This window comes from Bos javanicus, chromosome 4 (assembly GCF_032452875.1).
Source record: "Bos javanicus breed banteng chromosome 4, ARS-OSU_banteng_1.0, whole genome shotgun sequence".
NCBI lineage: Eukaryota > Metazoa > Chordata > Mammalia > Artiodactyla > Bovidae > Bos > Bos javanicus.
Genome location: NC_083871.1, coordinates 113,587,328 through 113,613,959, shown reverse-complemented (window position 1 = coordinate 113,613,959; position 26,632 = coordinate 113,587,328). Strand labels below are relative to the sequence as shown.

Here is a 26,632-nt window from a genome sequence, read left to right as displayed (position 1 = left end):
CTAAACATTTTCATTTCCTCTATATGGAAGCATGATCTTCCCCCAAGTCAGAAAAATAGGAATCATGAGGAGGACATGAATTCATAATAAATTTCATCTTTATCATTTCACTCAACTGAATATATTTACACACACCTTCCAGAATTTATTAAGAGTTATACAGGGTACAAAAGTATTAATGATGACAATCCATGCCCTTATAAATGGGTTAATCTTGAGATAACCTGATATTTTGAAATTTTAAAAAAGCAGATGACATAGATCATGTCCTCAAAACATGGTTAGTATTGAAAATATCTGACCTTACACCTAACTGGGAGATTTCATAGTTCTCATTTATCACCCACACTGGATAGCTCTCAACATAATCTGCCTAGCCATGAGTAGGAACCAAGAAGCAACCTTAAGTATGGAGACACCCATGCCAATGACTAGGGGCAGAAAGGTAGAAAGACACTGGAATGTCAGTGCTACACTGGCCCCAAACTGCTTACTCCTGGATTTCTTGACATAAGACACACAATAAACCCTTAATGTGTTTAAGCCATTATTATTTGAGTTCCTAAGCCTTGGGGAGGAGATTCCCAGTTGGCTCAGTGGTAAAGAATTCATCTGCCAATGCAGGAGACACAGGAGACTTGGTTTCATTCTCTGGGTTGGGAAGATCCCTTGCAGGAAGAAATGGCAACCCACTCCGGTATTCTTGCCTGGAAAAATCCCATGGACAGAGGAGCTTGTCCACAGTGGGCTACAGTCTGTGGGGTCATAAAGAGTTGGACATGACTGAGCATGGATGCATAAGCCTCAGGGAATGGGATGGGGGTGGAGAGAAAGAGAAAGGGAGACAAAGAGAGAAATAAATACAAAGGAGTTTTCAGTAACTTTTTCTGAAAATTCTACAGGAAATCTAGAATTTTACTTAGAATTTTAAATTTTGCAAGATTATCTAATTAGCAATTTTACCATGCTTCTAATTTTTGTTCTAGTCTGTGTCACCATGACTGATTAGCAATAAAATCTTTTGATACTTCACAGATTCATGTCCATTTCCTCAGGGAGAGCAAAGAAGGGTAGACTGGGTCCCACTTTCCACTCCAGCTTGGAACAAAGGAGTAAGGAGTAACCACATAAGGAAAAGACGGTCCTGAGAGCTCCCCTGTGGGAGCTGGGGAGCTAGGAGAACCTGGCAAGCAGTGCCCAGCAACAGAGGCTCACAAGAGTCCAACTTCTCCATTCTGCCATGCCCAGGAGTTGGCAGGACATTGTCTTACTCTCATGTAGCTGAATCCCCTGGTTCTCATGTGATATCTGTATTCTGACCCCAGGCTCGCCTTGGCCTTAGTTCCAGTGTCTGTCCTGACTCCAGTCTACCTACACAGGTGAAGTGATTCTTGTGACTTGACTCTGATCCTTAATATCAGCCTAATATCTTAAGCCCTTTCCAAGATTTCCCTACCTTATTTCATCTTTCTCCTTTATTATCCCCTACTACATGCCCTGTCTATTTACCTACAAAGAGCTGAAGCATCACAAGCTGAGACGCATTCATCTCTCAAGCTCTCAAAGTCATGGTCCCTCTTCCCATCCCCCTGCCATTCCTCCCCCATGATTGTAGCCTGAGGGTATCTTCAACTTAAGGAGACCCCAGGCATTTCATTTTCCTAGAACCTTTCCTTTAAATTACTTAGTAATTTGGAGGGCTTTTCCTGAATATTTTTCATTATTTTGCCTACATTCCATGTACGGGGATGTTTATGCTGTCCACCGCCCTTTATCACTTCACTAGCCATTGTCAAAAGCTCTTTTGCCTGGTCTTCCCTGGCTTGGCCAGTTTCTTTGTTATTAAAAGCACAATATCTCCCCTTACATCTTGCAATTATGTTCTTAAGATACTTGTTATTTGTGTTATTGACATAATCGTCAAGTTTCCCAGTCTCTAGGTCTTCCTTCCTGGTGAACAGCACGATCATGTATTCCATAACTTCTGCTCCAAAGATGCACTCTAGCTCCCCCACTGCCTTTTTGTCCTCTGTAGTGATCCGTCCCAGCTGTAACACCAAAACCAGAACTGTACTCCCTTCTTTATAGTAGGACCTACAGTCCTTGACTGCCTTCTCCAGCTGGGATAGGTCCCCTTCAGCTCTGGACTCCTGACAGAGTGCTGGAGTGTCCATAACCACAACATCCTGCCCGTTCCATGTTCTCCTGCCAACATGGCAGCTCGTGGTGACCGGCTGTGCTTTCAGCTGAGAGTGGAACTCCGGGCTCCCGAGGATGGTGTTCCCACTGGCACTCTTCCCAGTCCCACTCTTCCCCACGAGGATAATGTGCAGGGGCTCTGTGGAAAGGAAAGCAGGAGACATTACCCTATAAATGAGATCAGAGATGCACAGAGCTCTTACAATACATTTTATTGGGGTTTTCCTTATGACTTTGCACTTGTACTGTGATCTCACTCTTCCGTTCAGGCCTCATAGTTCTCAATTGAGAATTTTTACCAAGTTACTAATATCCACCTCAAAACAAAGAGAGAAAGAAGCCTATCTCATGCTCTTCTCTCCAGGAGAAATTATTGAATTATTTATCCTGAACCCACAATCTCATGGTTATACTTACAGGATAAAAATATATGTATATATCTTAAGTCCCTCTCTCATACCCTGAGAGAATGTGGTTACCACCTACCTCTACAATCTTGTCTCACGTCCCCATTCCACATCTACAGGTGTGAGCCCTTCATCTCCATCAAGACCATGCCCCTTGGTCCCCTCACAAGTAGATGCTCAGTTCTACATCCTGCCTTCAAGTTGCTAGTGTACCCTCTGGAACGTTCTGCTCAGTCATCTAAACTCTATCCACTTTCCAAAGCCTGTTTCAAGTCAGGCTTCCTCCACGCAGCCCCTCTGACTTTCCCACATGCCTGTGCTTTTAGGATCTCCATTAAGAATGTGAAAAGGCACATTGAACAGACATGCTCCTCTTGGTCTGATGTTCTTTCCAAGTGAGGATCTTTGAAGCAGAAGAGGATGGGATGAGTAGAACTAGGCTGGAAGAATCTGAGCTCAGGTCAATAGGACTTGTAGCACTGAGTAGATGGGGACTTCTGCTTTAGCTGTGGGTAGGGTAGTGTGGCTGGATTAATCAAACCCATGTAGGGCCATGTGGGGCATGACCCTCAGGAGCACCCAGGCTCCCTGTGCTTGTCCAGTAAAATGGCCCCCCTTCTCCAACAGAGGGAAGAGTAAAGACCTAGGAGGCAGTCCTGGATCATTGGTTCTACACTTCTCTTCTTCCTCCCCTCTCTTCTCCTTCCCTCCCTCTGCCTCTACCTTTCCCCCGCCTTGACCTCTTTATCCACTCTCTTGGTTCTTTACTGTCTAATCACCAGCACTAAGTGCTAAGGCCTGGGCAACAGATACACTACAGGGAAGACAAGAGACTGGAAAAGGTCAACTTTTCCCCTCAAGATGCTCACCATCCAGTTGAAGACAGGAGAAGAGTCAGGAGAGAATTAGAGATCAAGTCAGGACTTCCAGGTGGCTCAGATGGTAAAAAATCTGCCTGCAATGCAGGAAACCCAGGTTTGATCCCTGGGTAGGGAAGATCCTCTGGAGAAGGGATTGGTAACCCTCTCCAGTATTCTTGCCTGGAGAATCCCATGGACAGAGCAGCCTGTGGGCTACAGTCCATGGGGTCGCAGAGTTAGACACGACTGAGTGACTAACACTTGCTAACTTACTTACAGGACACTGCATGGAAAGGAACATAAATTTAGTAAAATGTGGGCTTCCCTAGAGGCTCAGTGGTAAAGAATCTGCCTGCCAATGCAGGAGACATGGGTTCAATCCCTGATCTGGGATGATTCCACATGCCACGATTATTGAGCTTGTGCTCTAGAGCCCAGGAGCTGAAACTACTGAGCCCACCACAACGAGAGAGTAGCCTCTGATCTCGTTGGGGCTACTTCCTGCAACTAGAGAAAAGCCCTGGCAGCAACAAAGACCCAGCACAGCCATAAATAAATAGTTTAGAAAATAATTTAGTAAAATTTGAGAAGGGGAGGAGCTAAGATGGCGGAGGAGTAGGACGGGGAGAATACTTTCTCCCCCACAAATTCATCAAAAGAACATTTAAACGCCGAGTAAATTCCACAAAACAACTTCTGAATGCCGGCAGAGGACATCAGGCACCCAGAAAAGCAACCCAAGTCTTCGAAAGGAGGTAGGAAAAAATATAAAAGCCAAAAAAAGAGACAAAAGAGGGAGGGATGGAGCTCCGTCCTGGCAAGGGAGTCTTAAAAAGAGAGAAGTTTCCAAACACCAGGAAACCTTCTCACTGCCGAATCTGTGCCGAGCCTTGGAAGCACAGATGGCAACATAACAGGGAGGAAAAATAAAGAAACAATTCAAACCTGCAGATTAGGAGCCCTACGGTAACTCCCCCAGCGGAGAAGCAGCGCAGATGCCTGTACACGCCACTAGCAAGCGGGGGCTGGGCAGGGAGGCGCGGCGCGGCGTGGGCTGCATCACTTAAGAGTAAGGATCTGGCCTGAATAATCCGAGCACTATCTGAGCGAAATAATGTGGGCTAGCAAACCAGACTGTGGGATATCTACCACGCAAAAAGCCAGCCCTAACCTAAGACACCGCCAGGCCTGCGCACGGAACAAAGGACTGAACAGAGATAGCCGGCTGCAGACCATCCCCCTCTGGTGACAGACAGCTAGAGCCAGAAGGGGGCATTCGCAGCCCCAGTGAGACATTACCTATAAAACTGTAAGCAGCCAAGTTTTGCTAACTAAAACTTCTTGGGGGTCTGGACAGTCAACATCCACCTGAGAAGATGCGCTGGTTGTACACCTAGATAACTGAGCAGCAGGGAGGCAATAAGTCACAGCAATCGCACTTGCCAAACACCTCATCACCTAAGCTGCTCGGACCTGGTAAGGGCACAAAATGCAGGCCCTACCGAGTCTGCGCCTCTGAGGACTACCTGAGTGCCTGAACCTGAGCGGCTTGGACCTGGGAGGTGCAAGCAGCCCAGGGCCGGACACGGATGGTTCCCAGTGGAGCAACCTAGAGCCTGAGCAGTGTGGGCAGGGAGGCTACATGCGCGGTGAGTGGGGGCAGGCCCAGTGTGGCTGAGGCACTGAGAGCACACACCAGTGTTATTTGTTTGCAGCGTCCCTCCCTCCCCACAGCATGACTCAACAAGTGAGCCTAAAAAAAAAAAAAAAAGTGTCCTCCACTGTCACCTTTGTGTCAGAGAGGAAAGCAGACACTGAAAAGATCAGCAAACAGAAGAAGCTATAACAGAGGGAACCGCCTTGGAAGCTACAGGCAATAGATTAAAACCCTGTGGTTAGTACCGACTTCATAGGAAGGGGCCTATAGATCTTGAGAAATGTAAGTTGGACCAAGGAACTAGCCGAAAATGAACTGAACCCACAATACCCACAACAAAACTAGAGAAAGTTCTAGATATATTTTTACTATTCTTATGATCATTCTTTCTTTTTTTTTTTTTAATTTTTAAAGAATTTTAAGTCCTCTATTATTCCTTTAATTTTCACTTTTATAACCTACTATTACTTAGCAAAAAAAAAAAAAAAAGACCCCTTTATTTTTAAACAGCAAACTTCATATATATATATTTTATAATTTTTTTGACTTTTTTTTTCTTCTTCTTTTCTTTAACACTATATTTCTGAAATTCCAAACTCTACTCTAGATTTTTAATTTTAGCTTCTTGGTATTTGTTATCAATTTGGTACCCATATATATACATACTTTATAATTTTTGTGACTTTTTTTCCCTCTCTTTCTTTCTCTTCTTTTATATAACATTGTATATCTGAAATTCCAAATTCTACTCTAGAATTTAAATTTTTGGTTTTTGGGATTTGTTATCAATTTTGTACCTATATTTTCTTTATAATTTTTGTGACTTTGTTTTTGTTTGTTTGTTTGTTTTCTCTTTCTTCTTCTTCTTCTTTTTTTTTTAACATTGTATTTTTGAAATTCCAAACTCTACTCTAGACTTTTAACTTTTGCTTTTTGGTATTTGTTATCAATTTTGTACCTATATTTTCTTTATAATTTTCATGACTTTGTTTGTTTGTTTGTTTTCCTCTCTCTTTCTTTTCTTTCTTCTTTTCTTTAACATTGTATTTTTGAAATTCCAAACTCTACTCTAGATTTTTAATTTTTGCTTTTATGTATTTGTTACCAATTTTGTACCTTTAATAACCCAATCTTCAGGACCCATTTTTCACTAGGGAGCGAGATTACTGGCTTGACTGCTGTCTCTCCCTTTGGACTCTCCTTTTTCTCCACCAGGTCGCCTGTGTCTCCTCCCTAACCCCTCTCTACTCTACCCAACTCTGTGAATTTCTGTGTGTTCCAGATGGTGGAGAACACTTAGGGAACTGATTACTGGCTGGATCTGTCTCCCTCCTTTTCATTCCCCCCTTTTATCCTCCTGGCCACCTCTGTCTCCTTCCTCCTTCTTCTCTTCTCTGTATAACTCCGTGTACATCTCTGAGCGGTCCAGTTGTGGAGTGCACATAAGGAAGTGATTACTGGCTAGCCCAATCTCTCCTCTATTGATTCCACCTCATCTCATTCGGGTCACCTCTAAATCCCTCCTTCCTCTTCTCTTCTCCATGTAACGCTGTGAACCTCTCTGGGTGACTCCCACGGTGGAAAAACTCTTCATCTTTAAGGTAGATGTTTTATCAATGGTGCTGTATAGAAGGAGAAGTTTTGAAACGACTGTAAAAATTGGACTGATAACTGGAATCAGGAGGCTTAAGTCCAAACCCTGACTCCAGGGAACTCCTGACTCCAGGGAACGTTAATTGACAGGAGCTCATCAAACGCCTCCATACCTACACTGAAACCAAGCACCACACAAGGGCCAACAAGTCCCAGGGCAAGACATACCATGCAAATTCTCTAGCAACAAAAGAACACAGCCCTGAGCTCCAAGATACAGGCTGCCCAAAGTCACCCCAAAACCATAGACATCTCATAACTCATTACTGGACACTTCATTGCACTCCAGAGAGAAGAAATAAGCTCCACCCACCAGAACACCGACACAAGCTTCCCTAACCAAGAAACCTTGACAAGCCACCTGTACAAACCCACACACAGTGAGGAAATGCCACAATAAAGAGAACTCCACAAACTGCCAGAATACAGAAAGGACACCCCAAACTCAGCAATTTAAACAAGATGAAGACACAGAGGAATACCCAGCAGGTAAAGGAACAGGATAAATGCCCACCAAACCAAACAAAAGAGGAAGAGATAGGGAATCTACCTGATAAAGAATTCCAAATAATGATAGTGAAATTGATCCAAAATCTTGAAATCAAAATGGAATCACAGATAAATAGCCTGGAGACAAGGATTGAGAAGATGCAAGAAGGGTTTAACAAGGACCTAGAAGAAATAAAAAAGAGTCAATATATAATGAAGAATGCAATAAATTAAATTAAAAGCACTCTGGAGGCAACAAATAGAATAACAGAGGCAGAAGATAGGATTAGTGAATTGGAATATAGAATGGTAGAAATAAATGAATCAGAGAGGAAAAAAGAGAAACGAATTAAAAGAAATGAGAACAATCTCAGAGACCTCCAGGACAATATTAAACACTACAACATTTGAATCATAGGGGTTCCAGAAGAAGAAGACAAAAAGAAAGACCATGAGAAAATACTTGAAGAGATAATAGTTGAAAACTTCCCTAAAATGGAGAAGGAAATAATCACCCAAGTCCAAGAAACCCAGAGAGTCCCAGACAGGATAAACCCAAGGCAAAACACCCCAAGACACATATTAATCAAATTAACAAAGATCAAACACAAAGAACAAATATTAAAAGCAGCAAGGGAAAAACAACAAATAACACACAAGGGAATTCCCATAAGGATAACAGCTGATCTTTCAATAGAAACTCTTCAGGCCAGGAGGGAATGGCAAGACATACTTAAAGTGATGAAAGAAAATAACCTACAGCCCAGATTACTGTACCCAGCAAGGATCTCATTCAAATATGAAGGAGAAACCAAAAGCTTTACAGACAAGCAAAAGCTGAGAGAATTCAGCACCACCAAACCAGCTCTCCAACAAATACTAAAGGATATTCTCTAGACAGGAAACACAAAAAGGGTGTATAAATTCGAACCCAAAACAATAAAGTAAATGGCAACGGGATCATACTTATCAGTAACTACCTTAAGCGTAAATGGGTTGAATGCCCCAACCAAAAGACAAAGACTGGCTGAATGGATACAAAAACAAGACCCCTACATATACTGTCTACAAGAGACCCACCTCAAAACAGGGGACACATACAGACTGAAAGTGAAAGGCTGGAAAAAGATTTTCCATGCAAATAGGGACCAAAAGAAAGCAGGAGTAGCAATACTCATATCAGATAAAATAGACTTTAAAACAAAGGCTGTGAAAAGAGACAAAGATGGTCACTACATAATGATCAAAGGATCAACCCAAGAAGGAGATATAACAATTATAAATATATATGCACCCAACACGGGAGCACTGCAGTATGTAAGACAAATGCTAACAAGTATGAAAGGAGAAATTAACAATAACACAATAATAGTGGGAGACTTTAATACCCCACTCACACCTATGGATAGATCAACTAAACAGAAAATTAACAAGGAAACACAAACTTTAAATGATACAATAGACCAGTTAGACCTAAATGATATCTATAGGACATTTCATCCCAAAACAATGAATTTCACCTTTTTCTCAAGTGCACATGGAATCTTCTCCAGGATAGATCACATCCTGGGCCATAAATCTAGCCTTGGTAAATTCAAAAAAATAGAAATCATTCCAAGCATTTTCTCTGACCACAATGTAGTAAGATTAGATCTCAATTACAGAAGAAAAACTATTAACAATTCCAACATATGGAGGCTGAACAACACGCTGCTGAATAACCAACAAATCAGAGAAGAAATCAAAAAAGAAATCAAAATTTGCATAGAAATGAATGAAAATGAAAACACAACAACCCAAAACCTGTGGGACACTGTAAAAGCAGTCCTAAGGGGAAAGCTCATAGCAATACAGGCATACCTCAAGAAACAAGAAAAAAGTCAAATAAGTAACCTAACTCTACACCTAAAGCAACCAGAAAAGGAAGAAATGAAGAACCCCAGGGTTAGTAGAAGGTAAGAAATCTTAAAAATTAGGGCAGAAATAAATGCAAAAGAAACAAAAGAGACCATAGAAAAAATCAACAAAACCAAAAGCTGGTTCTTTGAAAGGATAAATAAAATTGACAAACCATTAGCCAGACTCATCAAGAAACAAAGGGAGAAAAATCAAATCAATAAATTTAGAAATGAAAATGGAGAGATCACAACAGACAACACAAAAATACAAAGGATCATAAGAGACTACTATCAGCAATTATATGCCAATAAAATGGACAATGTGGAAGAAATGGACAAATTCTTAGAAAAGTACAACTTTCCAAAACTGGACCAAGAAGAAATAGAAAATCTTAACAGACCCATCACAAGCACAGAAATTGAAACTGTAATCAAAAATCTTCCAGGAAACAAAAGCCCAGGCCCAGACGGCTTCACAGCTGAATTCTACCAAAAATTTAGAGAAGATCTAACACCTATCCTGCTCAAACTCTTCCAGAAAATTGCAGAGGAAGGTAAACTTCCAAACTCATTCTATGAGGCCACCATCACCCTAATACCAAAACCTGACAAAGATGCCACACAAAAAAAGAAAACTACAGGCCAATATCACTGATGAACATAGACGCAAAAATCCTTAACAAAATTCTAGCAATCAGAATCCAACAACACATTAAAAATATCATACACCATGACCAAGTGGGCTTTATCCCAGGGATGCAAGGATTCTTCAATATCCACAAATCAATCAATGTAATACACCACATTAACAAATTGAAAAATAAAAACTATATGATTATCTCAATAGATGCAGAGAAAGCCTTTGACAAAATTCAACATCCATTTATGATAAAAAGTCTCCAGAAAGCAGGAATAGAAGGAACATACCTCAACATAATAAAAGCTATATATGACAAACCCACAGCAAACATTATCCTCAATGGTGACAAATTGAAAGCGTTCCCTCTAAAGTCAGAAACAAGACAAGGGTGCCCACTTTCACCATTACTATTCAACATAGTTTTGGAAGTTTTGGCCACAGTAATCAGAGCAGAAAAAGAAATAAAAGGAATCCAAATTGGAAAAGAAGTAAAACTCTCACTATTTGCAGATGACATGATCCCCTACGTAGAAAACCCTAAAGACTCCGCCAGAAAATTACTAGAACTAATCAATGATTATAGTAAACTTGCAGGATATAAAATCAACACACAGAAATCCCTTGCATTCCTATACACTAATAATGAGAAAACAGAAAGAGAAATTAAGGAAACAATTCCATTCACCATTGCAACGGAAAGAATAAAATACTTAGGAATATATCTACCTAAAGAAACTAAAGACCTATATATAGAAAACTATAAAACACTGGTGAAAGAAATCAAAGAGGACACTAACAGATGGAGAAATATACCATGTTCATGGATTGGAAGAATCAATATAGTGAAAATGAGTATACTACCCAAAGCAATTTATAGATTCAATGCAATCCCTATCAAGCTACCAAGGGTATTCTTCACAGAGCTAGAACAAATAATTTCACAATTTGTATGGAAATACAAAAAACCTCGAATAGCCAAAACAGTCTTGAGAAAGAAGAATGGAACTGGAGGAATCAACCTATCTGACTTCAGGCTCTACTACAAAGCCACAGTCATCAAGACAGTATGGTACTGGCACAAAGACAGAAATATAGATCAATGGAACAAAATAGAAAGCCCAGAGATAAATCCACGCACATATGGACACTTTATCTTTGACAAAGGAGGCAAGAATATACAATGGATTAAAGACAATCTCTTTAACAAGTGGTGCTGGGAAAACTGGTCAACCACTTGTAAAAGAATGAAACTAAAACACTTTCTAACACCATACACAAAAATAAACTCAAAATGGATTAAAGATCTAAATGTAAGACCAGAAACTATAAAACTCCTACAGGAGAACATAGGCAAAACACTCTCCAACATACATCACAGCAGGATCCTCTATGACCCACCTCCCAGAATATTGGAAATAAAAGCAAAAATAAACAAATGGGATCTAGTTAATCTTAAAAGCTTCTGCACAATAAAGGAAACTCTAAGCAAGGTGAAAAGACAGCCTTCAGAATGGGAGAAAATAATAGCAAATGTAGCAACTGACAAACAACTAATCTCAAAAATATACAAGCAACTCCTACAGCTCAATTCCAGAAAAATAAATGACCCAATCAAAAAATGGGCCAAAGAACTAAATAGACATTTCTTCAAAGAAGACATACAGATGGCTAACAAACACATGAAAAGATGCTCAACATCACTCATTATCAGAGAAATGCAAATCAAAACCACTATGAGGTACCATTTCACGCCAGTCAGAATGGCTGCGATCCACAAGTCTACAAGCAATAAATGCTGGAGAGGGTGTGGAGAAAAGGGAACCCTCTTACACTGTTGGTGGGAATGCAAACTAGTACAGCCACTATGGAGAACAGTGTGGAGATTTCTTAAAAAACTGGAAATAGAACTGCCTTATGACCCAGCAATCCCACTGCTGGGCATACACACTGAGGAAACCAGAAGGGAAAGAGACACGTGTACCCCAATGTTCATCACAGCACTGTTTATAATAGCCAGGACATGGAAGCAACCTAGATGTCCATCAGCAGATGAATGGATAAGAAAGCAGTGGTACATATACACAATGGAGTATTACTCAGCCATTAAAAAGAATACATTTGAATCACTTCTAATGAGGTGGATGAAACTTGAGCCTATTATACAGAGTGAAGTAAGCCAGAAAGAAAAACACCAATACAGTATACTAACGCATATATATGGAATTTAGAAAGATGGTAACAATAACCCTGTGTACGAGACAGCAAAAGAGACACTCATGTATAGAACAGTCTTATGGACTCTGTGGGAGAGGGAGAGGGTGGGAAGATTTGGGAGAATGGCATTGAAACATGTATAATATCATGTATGAAACGAGTTGCCAGTCCAGGTTTGATGCGCGATACTGGATGCTTGGGGCTGGTGCACTGGGACGACCCAGAGGGATGGTATGGGGAGGGAGGAGGGAGGAGGGTTCAGGATGGGGAACACATGTATACCTGTGGCGGATTCATTTTGATATTTGGCAAAACTAATACAATTATGTAAAGTTTAAAAATAAAATAAAATTTAAAAAAATTTTTGAGAAATAAAGGAGAAAGAGAGAAGAGTTGGTCAATAGATGATACCTGTCATTTTGATGTCCTCTCTGCCCTTCAGAAAATAAAGTTCTTGGACATTTAGGTCTACTTTTTAAGTATGCATAAAAGATTTTCTAGACCTCACTTACCTTTCTCTCTGAAAGTACAAGGCTTGTCCCCATTCTGCTGCACCATGCTCACAATTTCCTGCAGGAGTTTATCCACCTGGCATTGCTTCTCCTCCTCCGTAGCTCTGTAGTTGAAGACACTGTATTGGTTTTTACATTTGTTGATGAGCTCCTTGAGCCTTTTACTTCTGGCTAAGAACTTTTCTACGTCTGGATTCTCTAGATCTTCTTCCCTGGTGAGGAGAACGATCATATACTCGATGAATTTGTCCCCAAAAATGCATTGGATGGTGCTCAGCACCATGTCATCTTTCTCATTGAAGGAGCCCAGGGGGGTCACCAGCAGGAAAGCATGAGGACCAGGGTAGGTGTTGTTCACAAGGTCTTGTTCAATGTCCTTTGAAGATGAGAAGTCTGGAGTATCAATGATCAAAACTTGCCTCTCTCTCCAGATTCTGCTCTCAGACATGCACCTCTGGGTTACTGGCTTTTCACTGTATCGAGTCTCAAAGACCCGCTTCCCCAGAAGGCTGTTTCCAACTGCACTTTTCCCCACACCACGCTTCCCCACCAGCAGGACCTTCAGGGCTGGCGGCCAGGGGCTCGGTTCCCATCCTGTCATCTGCTGATGCTGCTCCCCTGACCCTGGGACAAAAGGACAGATTCAGAGTTGATTCTCACAGTAGAATACAGAGATGTGGACAGCTTTTAGGATAGCTCATAAACCTCTTTTGCGTTTTTGAAAATCTCTTGTTGCCAGTTTTTGTAGAGAATGGCCATGATGCTCTGAACCGGGAGACCTGTAGTCCCAGCCAGAAGCTACCCATCAAAGTGAAAGCCATGAAAAGGGCCATGACCAACTTAAGAGAGGTGTAAAGGGCTTGAGATTTCTCAGGAACGTGAAAACGTTAAACGTGGCCTTCACTGGTCTTGAGCCTTGGAATTCCTCTTATTTTGCTACCAAAGTTAAGTACTGGGGCATGAAGTTCATGGCCTAAGGCAGAACCATGGAGAGTGAGTTTAAAATGCATCTTAGTGGTATATTCATAAAATAGAACACAACTCAGGAATTTAACAAAAAGTGATGGACTGATATGCAGCCTAGATGGGTCTCCAAAACACGCTAAGTGAAGAAAGCCAAACACAAAGCCACATGCTATGTAATGTCATTATCTGAAGTTCAAGAACACACAAAATTAACTCATATCAATGGAAGTCTAGAGAGAGGCTCCTTTCAAGAAAGGAGAGTAAGAACTCCTAAGGTGATGGAAATGCCCCGTATTTTTAGCTGCTGCTGCTAAGTCACTTCAGTCGTGTCCGATTCTGCACGACCCCATGGACTGTAGTCCACCAGGCTCCTCCGTCTATGGGATTTCCCAGACAAGAATACTAGAGTGGGTTGTCATTCCCTTTTCCAGGGAATCTTCCTGACTCAGGGATCAAACCTGGGTCTCCTGCATTGCAGGCAAATTCTTTCAGTGCTGAACCAGCAAGGAAGCCTGGGAGAGTTACTACTTTCCCCAAAATCACCTCACACAAGCCAACGTCCTATGGAAAGTCTTCCCCAACCCCATCATTTCTATGGTGCTTCTTGGTCCCCATCATGTGTGATATTCCCTTACTGTCTCAAATCATTCAACCCAATTTTGTTCAATAACAGAAATATTTCTGGGGGTCTTGGCTGAAGGCCATCAACAGAACTTTAACTCCCTATCGCTGTCTAAATTCACGTATTTCTGGCTAATTTCACTCATCTGTAGAATGAGAATAATGAAAATAGCACCTTCTTTATAGGATTGTTATGAGGACTATATTGTTGGGTTATTGTGAGAATTATATATTATATGCTATGAAGATTAAATAATTTATGGGCTTTACATATATATATATGTGTATATATATATGTATATATACATTTATATATATATATATTTGGCCCAAAAGTTCTTTCAGATTTTTCCATAAAATGTGATATGTGATGAAAAAATCTGAACAAACTTTTTGGCCAACCCAATGTATTTCCCAGCACATAATGTCAGGATTCCCTGGTGACTCAAGACAGTAAAGAGTCTGCCCGCAATGTGGGAGACCCGACTTGGATTCCTGGGTTGGGAAGACCCCCTGAAGAAGGAAATGGCAACCCAGTCCAGTATTCTTGCCTGGAAAATCCCATGGACATAGGAGCCTGGTGGGCTACAGTCCATTGGGTTGCAGAGAGTCAGATACGACTGAATGACTTCACTTTCATTTTCAGTGTCGATCCTGCATTGCAGGCAGATTCTTTACTCTCTGAGCCACCAGGGAAGCCCTCAGCTGCAATAATTTTCATTATTAAAATTGTAAGTTTGATTTACAATTACAAGAACACAGATCTCATCTATCTTAGTGTGAAATATTCAGTTCTTGCACAGAACTAGCCTGGAAATAACCCAGGAGTCCATCAACAACAACAACAAAATGGCTGAATTAGTTGTATATGCCCATACCATGAACCAGTTACATCCACTGAACAAAACGAGGCAGATCTGTGCATACTGACTCATGCTCTGTGCACGATACACCATTAAAAGCAATCACCACATGGATACTGAGCTCCATCTCGGAATTCTGCAGATGTTATTCCGTTTAGTGTTATCCATGAAGTTATTTTGGGCTTCCTAGGTGGCACAGCTTTCTTTAGAAAGCTTTCTTTAAAGAAAGTTGAGTGCTGAAGAATTGATGCTTTTGAACTGTGGTGTTGGAGAAGACTCTTGAAAGTCCCTTGGACTGCAAGGAGATCCAACCAGTCCATCCTAAAGATCAGTCCTGAATATTCATTGGAAGGACTAATGCTGAAGCTGAAACTCCAATACTTTGGCCACCTGATGTGAAGAACTGACTTACTGGAAAAGACCCTGATGCTGGGAAAGATTGAAGGCAGGCAGAGAAAAGGATGACCAAAGATGAGATGGTTGGATGGCATTACTGACTCGATGGACATGAATTTGAGCAAACTCCAGGAGTTACTCAGCTTCCTTCATAGCTCAGTTGGTAAATCATCTGCCTGCAATGCAGGAGACCCTGGTTTGATCCCTGGGTCAGGAAGATCCCCTGGAGAAGGAAATGGCAACTCACTCCAGTATTCTTGCCTGGAGAATCCAATGGACAGAGGAGCCTGACAGGCTCAAGTCCATGGGATCATAAGAGTCGGACACGACTTAGCAACTAAACCACCACCACCATGACTAGCAGTTGGTAACGGACAGAGAAGCCTGGCGTGCTACAGTCCACATGGTCCAAAAGAGTTGGACACAAATGAGCAACTGAACTGTACTGAACTGAGGTGGCCCAGTGGTAAAGAATGTGCCTGCCAGTGAAGGAGATGCAGACTAGGGTTTAATCCCTGAGTCTGGAAGATCCCCTGCAGGAGGGCATGGCAACCCACTCTAATATTCTTGCCTGGAGAATCCCATGGACAGAGGAGCCTGGTGGGCTACAGCCCATGGGGTTGCAAAGAGTCAGGCACCACTGAGCAGGCATACATGTGGATTTATTTCTGCTTCCAGCAGGAGTCCAACATTGGGATGCCAGGCTCGAATAAGAGGCTGAGGCAGGAAAGAAGCTGCAAGAGGCAAGCCCAGCTCTGAAACATTTGCAAAAAGGCTGGGGGCACCTGTGCCATGTCCAGAGCCTCTGCTGGTGCTGCACTTACTCACAAATGTTTGAGACTCCCTCGGGGACAAACTGTGGGCCCCAGCCTCAGCTAGGGCTCCAGGATGCATTATTTTTTTCCAGCTTTTTCCAAAAAAATATTTATTTTTAATTGGAGGATAATTGCTTTACAATATTGTGTTGATTTCTGCCGTACATCAACATGAATCAGCCATAGGTATATATATATGGCCCTTCCCTCTTGAACCTCCCACCCCATCCCACCCCTCTAGATTGCCGCCGAGCCCCGGTTTGAATTCCCTGAGTCATACAGCAAATTCCCACTAGCTATCTATCTTACATAGGGTAATGTATATGTTTCCATGCTACAATCTCTTCATTCGTCCCACCCTTTCCTCCCCACCCCCACCATGTTCACAGGTCTGTTCTCTGTGTCTGTGTCTCCATTGCTGCTCTGCAAACAGGTTCATCAGCACCATCTTTCTAGATTCCATATATATGCATTAATAAACAATAATTGTTTTTCTCATTTTGACTTACTTCATTTTGTATTCTAGATTCATCTACCTATATTGTAGGTTCATCCACCTCATTAAAACGGACTCAAATGTGTTCCTTTCCATGGCTGAGTAATATTCCATTGTATATATGTATCACAACTTCTTTATCCATTCATCTGTTGATGGACATCTAGATGGCTTCCATGTCCTAGCTATTGCAAATAGTGCTGCAACTCAATACCAGAAAAACAAACAACCAAATCAAAAAGTGGACAGAAGACCTAAGCTTGCATTTCTCCAAAGAAGACATACAGATAGCTAATAGACACATGAAAAGATGCTCAACATTGCTCATTATTACAGGATGAGTTTTTGTTCTAACTTATCTAGATAATTTTCCACTTTATTTTGATGCATGATGCATTCAAAAGAATACAGATATGAGCTTAATAGTTTTTAAGGATTATCTTACCATGTGGATGGTCCTTCCTCTGAGATGTGTCTTCATTCATACTATGCTGAGATGTGTCTTCATTCACAGAATCCTAGAAAGAAAACAAAAAGGGGAAATGAGGCACACAGATCTAAAATCTGTTTTTCACAATGTAAAGGAATGGAGACACAAGTATATAATTCAGAGTAATTTGATGATTAGAATGTGGTCAAATCAGTCATGGTCACGGTCATGGTCCCTGCTGGCCTGTGTAGTTTCATCCATGATGAAACTGATCTTGGGACCCCACTGTTGCTACTGCTGCAATAGGCTTCCCAGAAGTAAGAAGGTTGGGTTTCTCTTTGTTTATCTCTTTCTGACTTACTTCACTCTGTATCTAGGTTCATCTACCTGTATTCTAGATTCATCCACCTCATTAAAACTGATTCAAAGGTGTTCCTTTCTATGGCTGAATAATATTCCATTGTATATATGTACCACAGCTTCTTTATCCATTCATCTTTTGATGGACATCTGGATTACTTCCATGTCTAGGTGGATTTGTGGGGCTTAAATGCCATCTCACCCAGGGATTGTTCCTAAAGCACTTTCTAAATTTACTTTCCCACAGTCCCCACTATGAGCCATCAGGGAAGCCCATACTATTTCCACTAGTAACAGTAATTCTTTCCAAAGTCTCCCAGGGTCCTTGCTATTCCTGGAGAAAATCCAGAAGCTTAAGGAGAGCTTCTGGACTCCCTGGAAGAAGAAACCAGTCAAGTGAGGCTTGTGCAGTGCCTTTGAAGGACAGGGAAGGGAGAAGATTGGAAATCAAGCTTCCCATGTTATCTCCAAGGTCTTCTTCCTTCACTGCACCCCCAGGAGAGAGATGATGCTTCTAACGTGAGATCCAGCACAATTTGAATCCTTCCCCATCCAGACAGGCAACTGGAGACAATGAAGGATGGACAGCCAAACACATAATTAACATCCCCTTCAACTGCCTGGAGAAGCCTCACTCCCCACAGTTAAACTGGCATGAAATCATGAAACTTCCCTAGTGGTCCAGTGGTTAATAATCTGCCTGAAAATGCAAAGGACATGGGCTTAATCCCTAGTTCAGGAAGATTCCATATGCTGCAGGGCAACTAAGCCCAGGTGCCACAATTACTGAGCCTGTGCTCTAGAGTTCAAGTCCCAAAGCTACTGAAGCCTGAATACTCTAGAACCCGTGATCCACAAAAAGAGAAGCCACTGAAATGAGATGCCCGTGCACTGCAACTAGAGTAGCCACCATTTGTCACAACTAGAAAAAGCCCATGGGCGACAATGAAGACCCAGCACAGCCAAAAATAAAAAATAAATAAATAAAATGTTTCTTAAATTGGCATGAAATCAGAAGTCTTAAAATCAACTAAAATAGCACTCCATCTATTTGTGTGAAATGGATGGGTGCAGGAAGGGTAAGGCACAAGAATGAATAAGGGGGAAAAAGAGTAATTGTAAAATAGTACAGGCAAGAAGACTCTTGAGAGTCCCTTGGAGAGCAAGGAGAACCAACCAGTCCATCCTAAAGGAAATCAGTCCTGGATATTCACTGGAAGGACTGATGCTGAAGCTGAAACTCCAATATTTTGGCCACCTGATGTGAAGAACTGACTCATTTGAAAAGACCCTGATGCTGGGAAAGATTGAAGGTAGGAGGAGAAGGGGATGACAAAGGATGAGATGGTTGGATGGCATGACTGACTCGATGGACACGAGTTTGAGTAAACTCTGGGAGTTGGTATTGGACAGGGAGGCCTGGCGTGCTGCAGTCCATGGGGTCACAGAGTCAGACATGACTGAGCGACTGAACTGAACAGGCAGGAGCAGAGGCTGACCTGGATCAGATGGTAGTCATGGTGACAGAGAGAAGCAGGTGGCTTCCAGGTGCCTCAGTCACACAAGACGATGACACCCTGGAAGCCAGATGCCAGCTGGCAGTGGTTTCAAAGCTAACATCTGTGCTTAGGTTTGAAAAGCATGGTGAGCAAGACAGTCATTGAGAAGAGAACTGAAGTTGTACAGATTTCAGAGGGAAAAACAAAATTCTGGACATGTTAATTTTGAGATACACTACGAGAGCAACGTCAAATAGCAATCGGATGGATAAAGGAATCAGAACTCAGAGGAAGGACCTAGACTGAAGGGATTAATTTGGAAACTATTAGCCATAGCTAAAGCTCAAAGCTGTAAAAATGCAGAATCACCTGAGGGAGAAAAAAGTGTCAAGAGTGGAGGAAGGGCTTGAATCAAGCCCTGAAGATGTCAGCTGTTAGAGATCGTAGAGGTGGACTCAGCAAACTCTTCGGTAGCAAGAGAGGAGAAGAAAACAAGGAGAGTGTGGTTTTACTGAAGCCAAGGGAAGAGAGGGTCTAATGAGTCATTTGTGTGTCCAGTACTATGAAGGGTAAAGTCAGAAAAGGACTTAAATGTATCTATTAATTTGCAAGTAAAGTAGCCTCATCTTTCCAGTTTATGGATAAATATCCCCTTATTGCTGTCATTGTTTAGTGGATAAGTCGTGCCCAACATTTTCATGACCCCATGGAGCCCTGCCAGCCTCCTCTGTCCATGGGATTTCCCAGGCAAGAATACTGGAGTGGGTTGCCGTGTCCTTAAAAAAAAAAAAAAAATCCTATGCAACATTTCACTTATTTGTGCCTTTATCTCACCAGCTTTAACAACAGAGATCCTTGGAGACCTTAACAAGAATTCTCACCTGGAGGCTACGGTCTTCATCCCTTAAGTTCACCGCATATGGTCCGTTGTTTTCCACCAAATACTTGACCTTGCAGAGGAGCTCCTTCACCTGGGCATCATTCTCATCCTTACTTGCCTTGTTGTTGAAAGCGCAGTATTGACCACCAAAGCACTGAACCAAGTTCTGAAGAGATGTGTTGTTCTTAACATAGTCCTCCAGTGAGCCATCTTCGTCCTTTCGAGTGAAGACGATAATGGTGTGCCTTCTGGCTTTCTCTTCAAACACCTTCTGGATGTGCTCGGCTGTTTGTCTGTCCTCCACCGTATAGTTGCCAAGGGAAACTACCAGAAGCAGAGCATGGAGGCTGGGAGCCGAGAGCTCCAAGCAGCACTTAATGTTATCCACAAAAGCAATGTCATCTATTGAAGAGAAAAGGTCGGGGGTGTCGATGACCACAACCTCCCTCCCCTGCGTGATCCCACTCTCTCTCTGGCAGCTTCTAGTCACCGGCTGCTCACTGAACCTGGACTTGAACACGGCTTTGCCCAGAATGCTGTTTCCTGTGGCACTTTTCCCTGCGCCACGCTTCCCTAAGAGAAGAAGCCTCACTTCCATTGTGGAGGAGCCCTGCTCTGACTCGCTCTCCTGACTTGGGCTTCGAGTGCTTCTGTTGGGACAAAAAAGAAACACATCAGTAATCAAAGCTCAGCTGGGAAAGAATCTGCCTGCAATGCGGGAGACCTGGGTTTGATTCCTGGGTTGGGAAGATCCCCTAGAAAAGGGGAAGGCTACTCACTCCAGTATTCTGGCCTGGAGAATTCCATGGACTACAGTCCATGGGGTTGCAAAGAGTCGGACGACTGAGCCACTTTCACTTTCAGTAATCAACTCACAGAATGAATAGAGGAACAGCATGAAAGTATCTTCTCTTTCTGACTCTTTTCTCTGAGGATTTGGACAACTGAAGTCCTAGACTCAGACTAGACGGGGACAAGGAATCCTGTTTCCCAGATTCTTCTCTGTGCTCTTGTCTCTAAAACAAACCCATGTTCTTGCTAGCTAGACCTCAATTCAGAGCTGGGTATTTTACCACCCTCTAGTTTCCTTTTTGAAAATCAGACTGGGAGGAGTGGGGTTTATTAAGTTATAAGTGTTTGTTGTAAAATTTGGGAAAACCTTAAAAATGATGAAGGAGAAAATAAAATTCTTCTGTACTCCCAACACCAAAAAAAAAAAAAAGCAGAAAGAAAATAAATTAAAAAATAAATCCATATTGGTAAAAATGTCAAAATATTGTTGATTGCCTAAACAAACACCGACCCCTTCTCAATACACATCACCAACTCTACATGCTGGAGGAAATCTACACACTCACTGAGATACAGGGGGGACACAGATGGCCATGTGCTAATTAATCCCTGGAATTTGTGACCAAGTGCATTACTTTACCTGGTTCAGGGCTTAGCCAGTATAACTAAGGACCTTGTGATGGGGAGATATCCTTGGGTCACCATGGTGGTGGTAGTTTAGTCGCTAGGTTGTGTCCAACTCTTGGCAAACCCGTGGACTGTAGCCCGCCAGGCTCCTCTGTCCATGGGTTTCTCCAGGCAAGAATACTGGAGTGGGTTGCCATTTCCTTCTCCAGGGGATCTTCCCAACCCAGGAATCAAACCTGGGTCTCCTGCATTGCAGGCATCTTATTTACCGACTTAGCTATGAGGGTCACTGAGGTGGGTCCAATATAATCACGTTATGAGAGGTTCAAGAGTGAGAAGAGATGGGTGAACAGAAGCAGAGATCAGAGACTGAGAGGCTCGAAAATGCTACATTGTTGGCTTTAAAGATGGAGGAAGAGGTCATGAGCCAAGCTTGAAAAAGCAAGAAAACAGATTCTCAGGATCACAGCCCTGCCCAGCACCTTGATTTTAGGACATGTGACCTCCAGAACTGTCAAATAATAAATCTTTGGGTTTTGAGCAATTAAGTTTGTGTCAATTTGTAACAGCAACAGTAGGAAACTAATACATTCTCTCTCCCAACTTCCCTTCCAGCTAAGGGTGTCCATGGGACCCCCTTCTCCCTGGTGAGAGCTTAGGGAATACTTGCTTGGGCCTTCTGGAAATGCTATTGTTTTCCTGATGGTAAGGGCAGACTCAAGTCGAGAGCTCCTGTTGTCACCTCTTGCCCCTTCTTGCATGAAATTTTAATGTGATTGCAGGAAATCACAGCAGATATTGTGGGCAATGGGGCAACAAATAGGAGGGACGAGAAGTCAACGTTTATCACCAAGCTAAAGTTGGCAGAGCAGAAGGATAAAGAGGGTCCCTGATGATGTCACTGAGCTGCTGGAACACCCTCTGGACCCCTTGGTTAAATAAACAATCAATAGTCTTACAAGTTAAGCTGCTGCTACTCAAAATGGGATTCACAGACTAGCAATATTGCCAACAACTGGGTCCCTGTTAGAAACCCAGAGTCCTGGGCCCCACCCCAGTCCCCTGCATCAGCACCTGTAGTTTCACAAATTCCAGGTGATTCCCGTGAACCTTCACGTTTGAGAAGCCCAGGTGGGAGTCATCTTTAGTTCCTAACTGATTCAGAATCCACAGAAAGAACCAAGCTTCCTCATCCATTTCTCCAGTAGTCCATCCTTCCCAGATGATTCTGTCAGGTACCAGGGACCCTACTGTCCAAGTGTGCCCCAAGGTTCTCTGTTGTGTCCCCTGGATTTGGTCCATTTGTGAACCAGAAAGCCTTAATCACCAAAATCAATATGACTCCATTAGTATAATTTTAAAATAAGTCCTACTTTTCTGATCAAGCAAGTCCTAACCCCTTGCACGTGTTCAAAATTTTCTTGCTACTCTTAGCTTTTTCATCTTCTCTAGAACTTTTCAATCAGTTGTCACTTTCCTGATGAAATGCTGAACATTATTGCATTGAATTCACAGCTTTGGTTGAGAAGAACTGACATCCCAATGCTGCTGCTTTTTGTTGATCAGTTTTAAATATGTTCTAATTTCAACTGTGATTTCTTTCCAACCCATAAATTTTAAAAAGCGATTATTAAAAAATACATTGGGAGACTAACTATCTTTTCATTTATTTTTGAATTTTATTGCTCTATGGTCAGAGAACAACATCTGTATGAAATAGCTGTCACTGGTAGAGGTTTACTTTTTGGCCAAATAAAATTTTTGTAAATGTCTCCTGTGGGCTTGGAAGGAATGTGTGGCCTGTAATCATAGGTGCCTTTCACAATCGGGGACCCCACCTCACATCTGCTCCCTTAGTTCCAGTCCCCTAGTATGCACCCCCACCTCCTGTCTGCCTGGAAACCCTCCATTTTACACCACGAAATGGCAACCCACTCCAGTGTTCTTGCCTGGAGAACCCAGGGATGGGGGAGCCTGGTGGGCTGCCATCTATGTGGTCGCACAGAGTCAGACAGGACTGAAGCGACACAGCAGCAGTAGCAGCAGCATGTCACCTCTGTGTCAAGCCCCTCCTGGTTTTTCCAGATTGAACTGGACTTCAATAACTTAACTTCCTGCTTCTACCCTTCTCCTAGAATCTGTCATCCTTCTACACTCAGAGACAGATGGTATCACTCATCCGCCCCAAGTCCCCCATTGGCCTCCTACCCATTCAAAGAGCAGGTAAAGCCTTCACAGTGGCATCACCAACTCAATGGACATGAATCTGAGCAAGCTCTGGGAGCTGGTGATGTGCAGGGAGGCCTGGCGTGCTGTAGTCCATGGGGTCGCAAAGAGTCGGACACGACTGAGTGACTGAACTGAACAAGACCCTGCCTGATCTGGCCTCATCCACCACCTGTTTCCACCTTGCTTTGTCTGCCTCCCTGATAGTCCTCAAATATGTGACCTTGGGGCTTCATGCTGGTGGCTTACCTGAGCTAGAACATTCTCCCCCCAGACTTATGCCAGGCAGGTTCACTTCCTTTAGGTCTCCACCAGACCTGTTTCTGTGGTTCAAGAGGCCTTTTTCAGTCATCCTATATTTAAAAGTTACTCTCTCCCCACACCCCACAAACACACCCCATCCCCTGCCCTGCTTTATTTTTCTACACAGTACCCATTTTCAATGAAAGGTGCATTCACTTGCTTATCACTTTCTTGTTTTGTCTCCCCATTACTAGAAGGAAATTGTTCTGTTTCATTCACTAACATATCTACAACGTCAAGAAGACATTCAATAAATACTCGCTATGACTGAGCAGATGGTTACTGACTTGAAGGACAAAGAACCACGGCTGAAGAAAGTGAAGGAGAAAAGCCCTTATTCTGTGCAGCTATTTTGAAAGTTCCCGCCTCTTATGAGAAGAGTATTGGTGGACTGTGAGGAAGGAATCAGAGAAGGTAGCAAAGGAAGGACATACACCTGCCCTCAAGAAGCTTCACCCTTAGAGGAAATAGAGGGCTGAGCTGAGGAGAAGCTCATCAGGGCCATGGATGGAGGCCTTGGCTCCTCCCTACAGGCATCTGCTGGATCTCCACATGATGCAAGAGGCAAAGCCCATCTCAGCTCAAAACATGCACCTCCAAGGTTATGGCAAGGAGAGAAGCCCAGTCACTGTTGGGACCCTTTTAAGAGTCTCTTCTGACCCAGACACACCCCTGTACAAAGACATCCTCACCATAATTCCCCATATCCTGACTCTCCTTATTGCCATCATAACACTGCTTCTATCTAGTGTTATTTATTGTGTTTACTTTTTTCATTTTCTCTTTGCTGCCCTTAGCATGAAACTCTATAAGCAGAGACCATGCCTGTCTTGTTCTATGTCCCTGAGTCCTAATATTATGTCTGGCATATAGTACGTGCTCAATGAATGGTGTGAAACAAATGGTGAGAGTGACAGATGTGAGGAAAGGAAGAAAAATTGTTTCTAGAAGTGGAGAGGGAGACTGAAGTGATGTCCCTTTGAATAATAAATAACAAAAGAGTAATAATTTGAATAACTTTGAATAATAAAAGAGAAGTGACTTTACATTGTTTCCTGATCAAGTGAAGAAGTGGTATATTTTTGCACATTAAATTTTTTAAAAGATTAGTGAGTAAATAAGCTTGAGGAAGCAGAGACCTTCAGCAGGCCAAAGAAAAAAGGAATTTATTTCCCAAGTACACATCATTGTTTCATATGGTTCCTCATCATGATGAAATGGATGAGTGTTTATTAGACCCCTTCCAGCCAATGATGCCATATTCAATCAGAACTAATTCTTTCTCCCTCTGTGTGTGAATATATATATATATATATATACACACACACACACATACATACATACAATTGTCCAACCTGTACCATTTTCTCCCAAGGGTACAGAAAATCCTTTTAAGGACAAAAGGGAACCAACCCACTCCCACTCTCTCCTTGATAACTCACATTTTCTCATCATCTGCCAGACCACTCTGGAGACTCCAAGAGAGCAACAGAGAGAAAAGGACAGACAAACAGACTTTCTCCAGAACTCCTGCTGACATTCTGAGGCAGCCTCCACCTTCTTCTCAGGATATAGCCCAAAGGGGAACATGGCTTCAGGCATTCATCCAACCAAAGCTTCCTCCCATATCAAGGGCAGTCCACGCGTACTGAAAAAGGTGGTCAGAGAAGCTTCTGGAGCCCTTCTTGGAGAGATCTCAGTCCCAGCCCAGCAGGAGGAAGGAAAAGAGTTCACATGCGACAGCCTAGGAGGCTTAAATTTAGATAAAATCTGAAAGTATTTTGTCTTTCTGACCAAACACTGACCACTTTCAATGCACAGTTAATGGAATCTTAATTGTGCAAGGGCTAGGAAATATCTTTTGAACTTTTTTTTTTTTTTTTTTTTTTGAGCTTTTGAACTGTGGTGTTGGAGAAGACTCTTGAGAATCCCTTTGACCTCAAGGATATCCAACCAGCCCATCCTAAAGGAAATCAGTCCTGAATGATCACTGGAAGGACTGATGCTGAAGCTGAAGCTCCAAATGAGCCTTGGCCACCTGATTGAAAGAACTGACTCATTGGAAAAGACCCTGATGCTGAGAAAGATTGAGGGTGAGAGGAAAAGGGGACAACAGAATATGAGATCGTTGGATGGCATCACCGACTCAAGGGACGTGAGTTTGAGTAGACTCTGGGAGTTGGTGATGGACAGGGAGGCTTGGCGTGCTGCAGTCCATGGGGTCGCAGAGTTGGACAAGACTGAGCGACTGAACTGAACTGAACTGGGAAATAACAGGAAAGTGAATGTGGAAAATCAGTGTCCAAATGGCCAGGTTCCCTGCCCCCTGCTTCTCAAGGAGGCAGGCAGCTACCGCTGAATTCCCAAGGGCGGGGGTGGGGGCATAGTACTCTGTGTCACAGTCGTGAAATTAGGGGATTCGAGGAGCGGATCGCGCCCCTTGTTTTTCTTCCAGGCCTTCATAGGTGGGGAGAGCAGCCCCTCCCAGACCTGCCCCTTCCTGGGAAGGCTGCCCTCGGGCATGACTCCTGGGACGGCGGGAACCTCTGGGTGCCCCCTCCCCGAAAACCCCGGCGCCGCAGGCTGGAGCGGGAGAGACATCCCAGAGCCCCTGAAAGCAAGCCCTCCAGGTGGCCGTGTCCCGCCCTGGGGGTCAGCCGCCTTCCCCTGCCCCATCCCCGCCCCCCGCCCCGTGCCCAGGCACCCCGCAGCACACGCACCTCGGTCCCCTGGTCTCTCAGCCTCAGCGCCGCCGGGTCCCGCCTGCCGCTGGGCTGGGTGAGGAGGCCGCTCGGTCCGCTCAGGGGATGGAGGAGCCGCGCGAGGAGA

At 43.0% G+C, this 26,632-nt stretch overlaps 1 protein-coding gene across 3 annotated transcripts; it reads right to left on the bottom strand.

Moving 5' to 3' along the window:
• Positions 1 to 80: 80 nt before the first annotated feature.
• Positions 81 to 26,632, bottom strand: GIMAP8 (GTPase, IMAP family member 8). 3 transcript variants are annotated; one of them, XM_061415085.1, is made up of 6 exons: positions 26,524 to 26,628; positions 25,246 to 25,451; positions 19,857 to 20,505; positions 17,132 to 17,204; positions 12,530 to 13,153; positions 81 to 2,338 (listed from the first exon to the last, which is right to left on the bottom strand). In XM_061415085.1, the coding sequence occupies exons 2-6, from the start codon at positions 25,341 to 25,343 to the stop codon at positions 1,662 to 1,664; spliced, it is 2,121 nt and encodes a 706-aa protein (XP_061271069.1). In that variant the 5' UTR covers positions 25,344 to 25,451; positions 26,524 to 26,628; the 3' UTR covers positions 81 to 1,661. The 3 variants fall into 3 exon arrangements, with proteins under 3 accessions (XP_061271069.1, XP_061271071.1, XP_061271070.1); XM_061415087.1 differs by having other exon boundaries at positions 19,857 to 20,257; XM_061415086.1 differs by lacking the exon at positions 25,246 to 25,451 and having other exon boundaries at positions 26,524 to 26,632.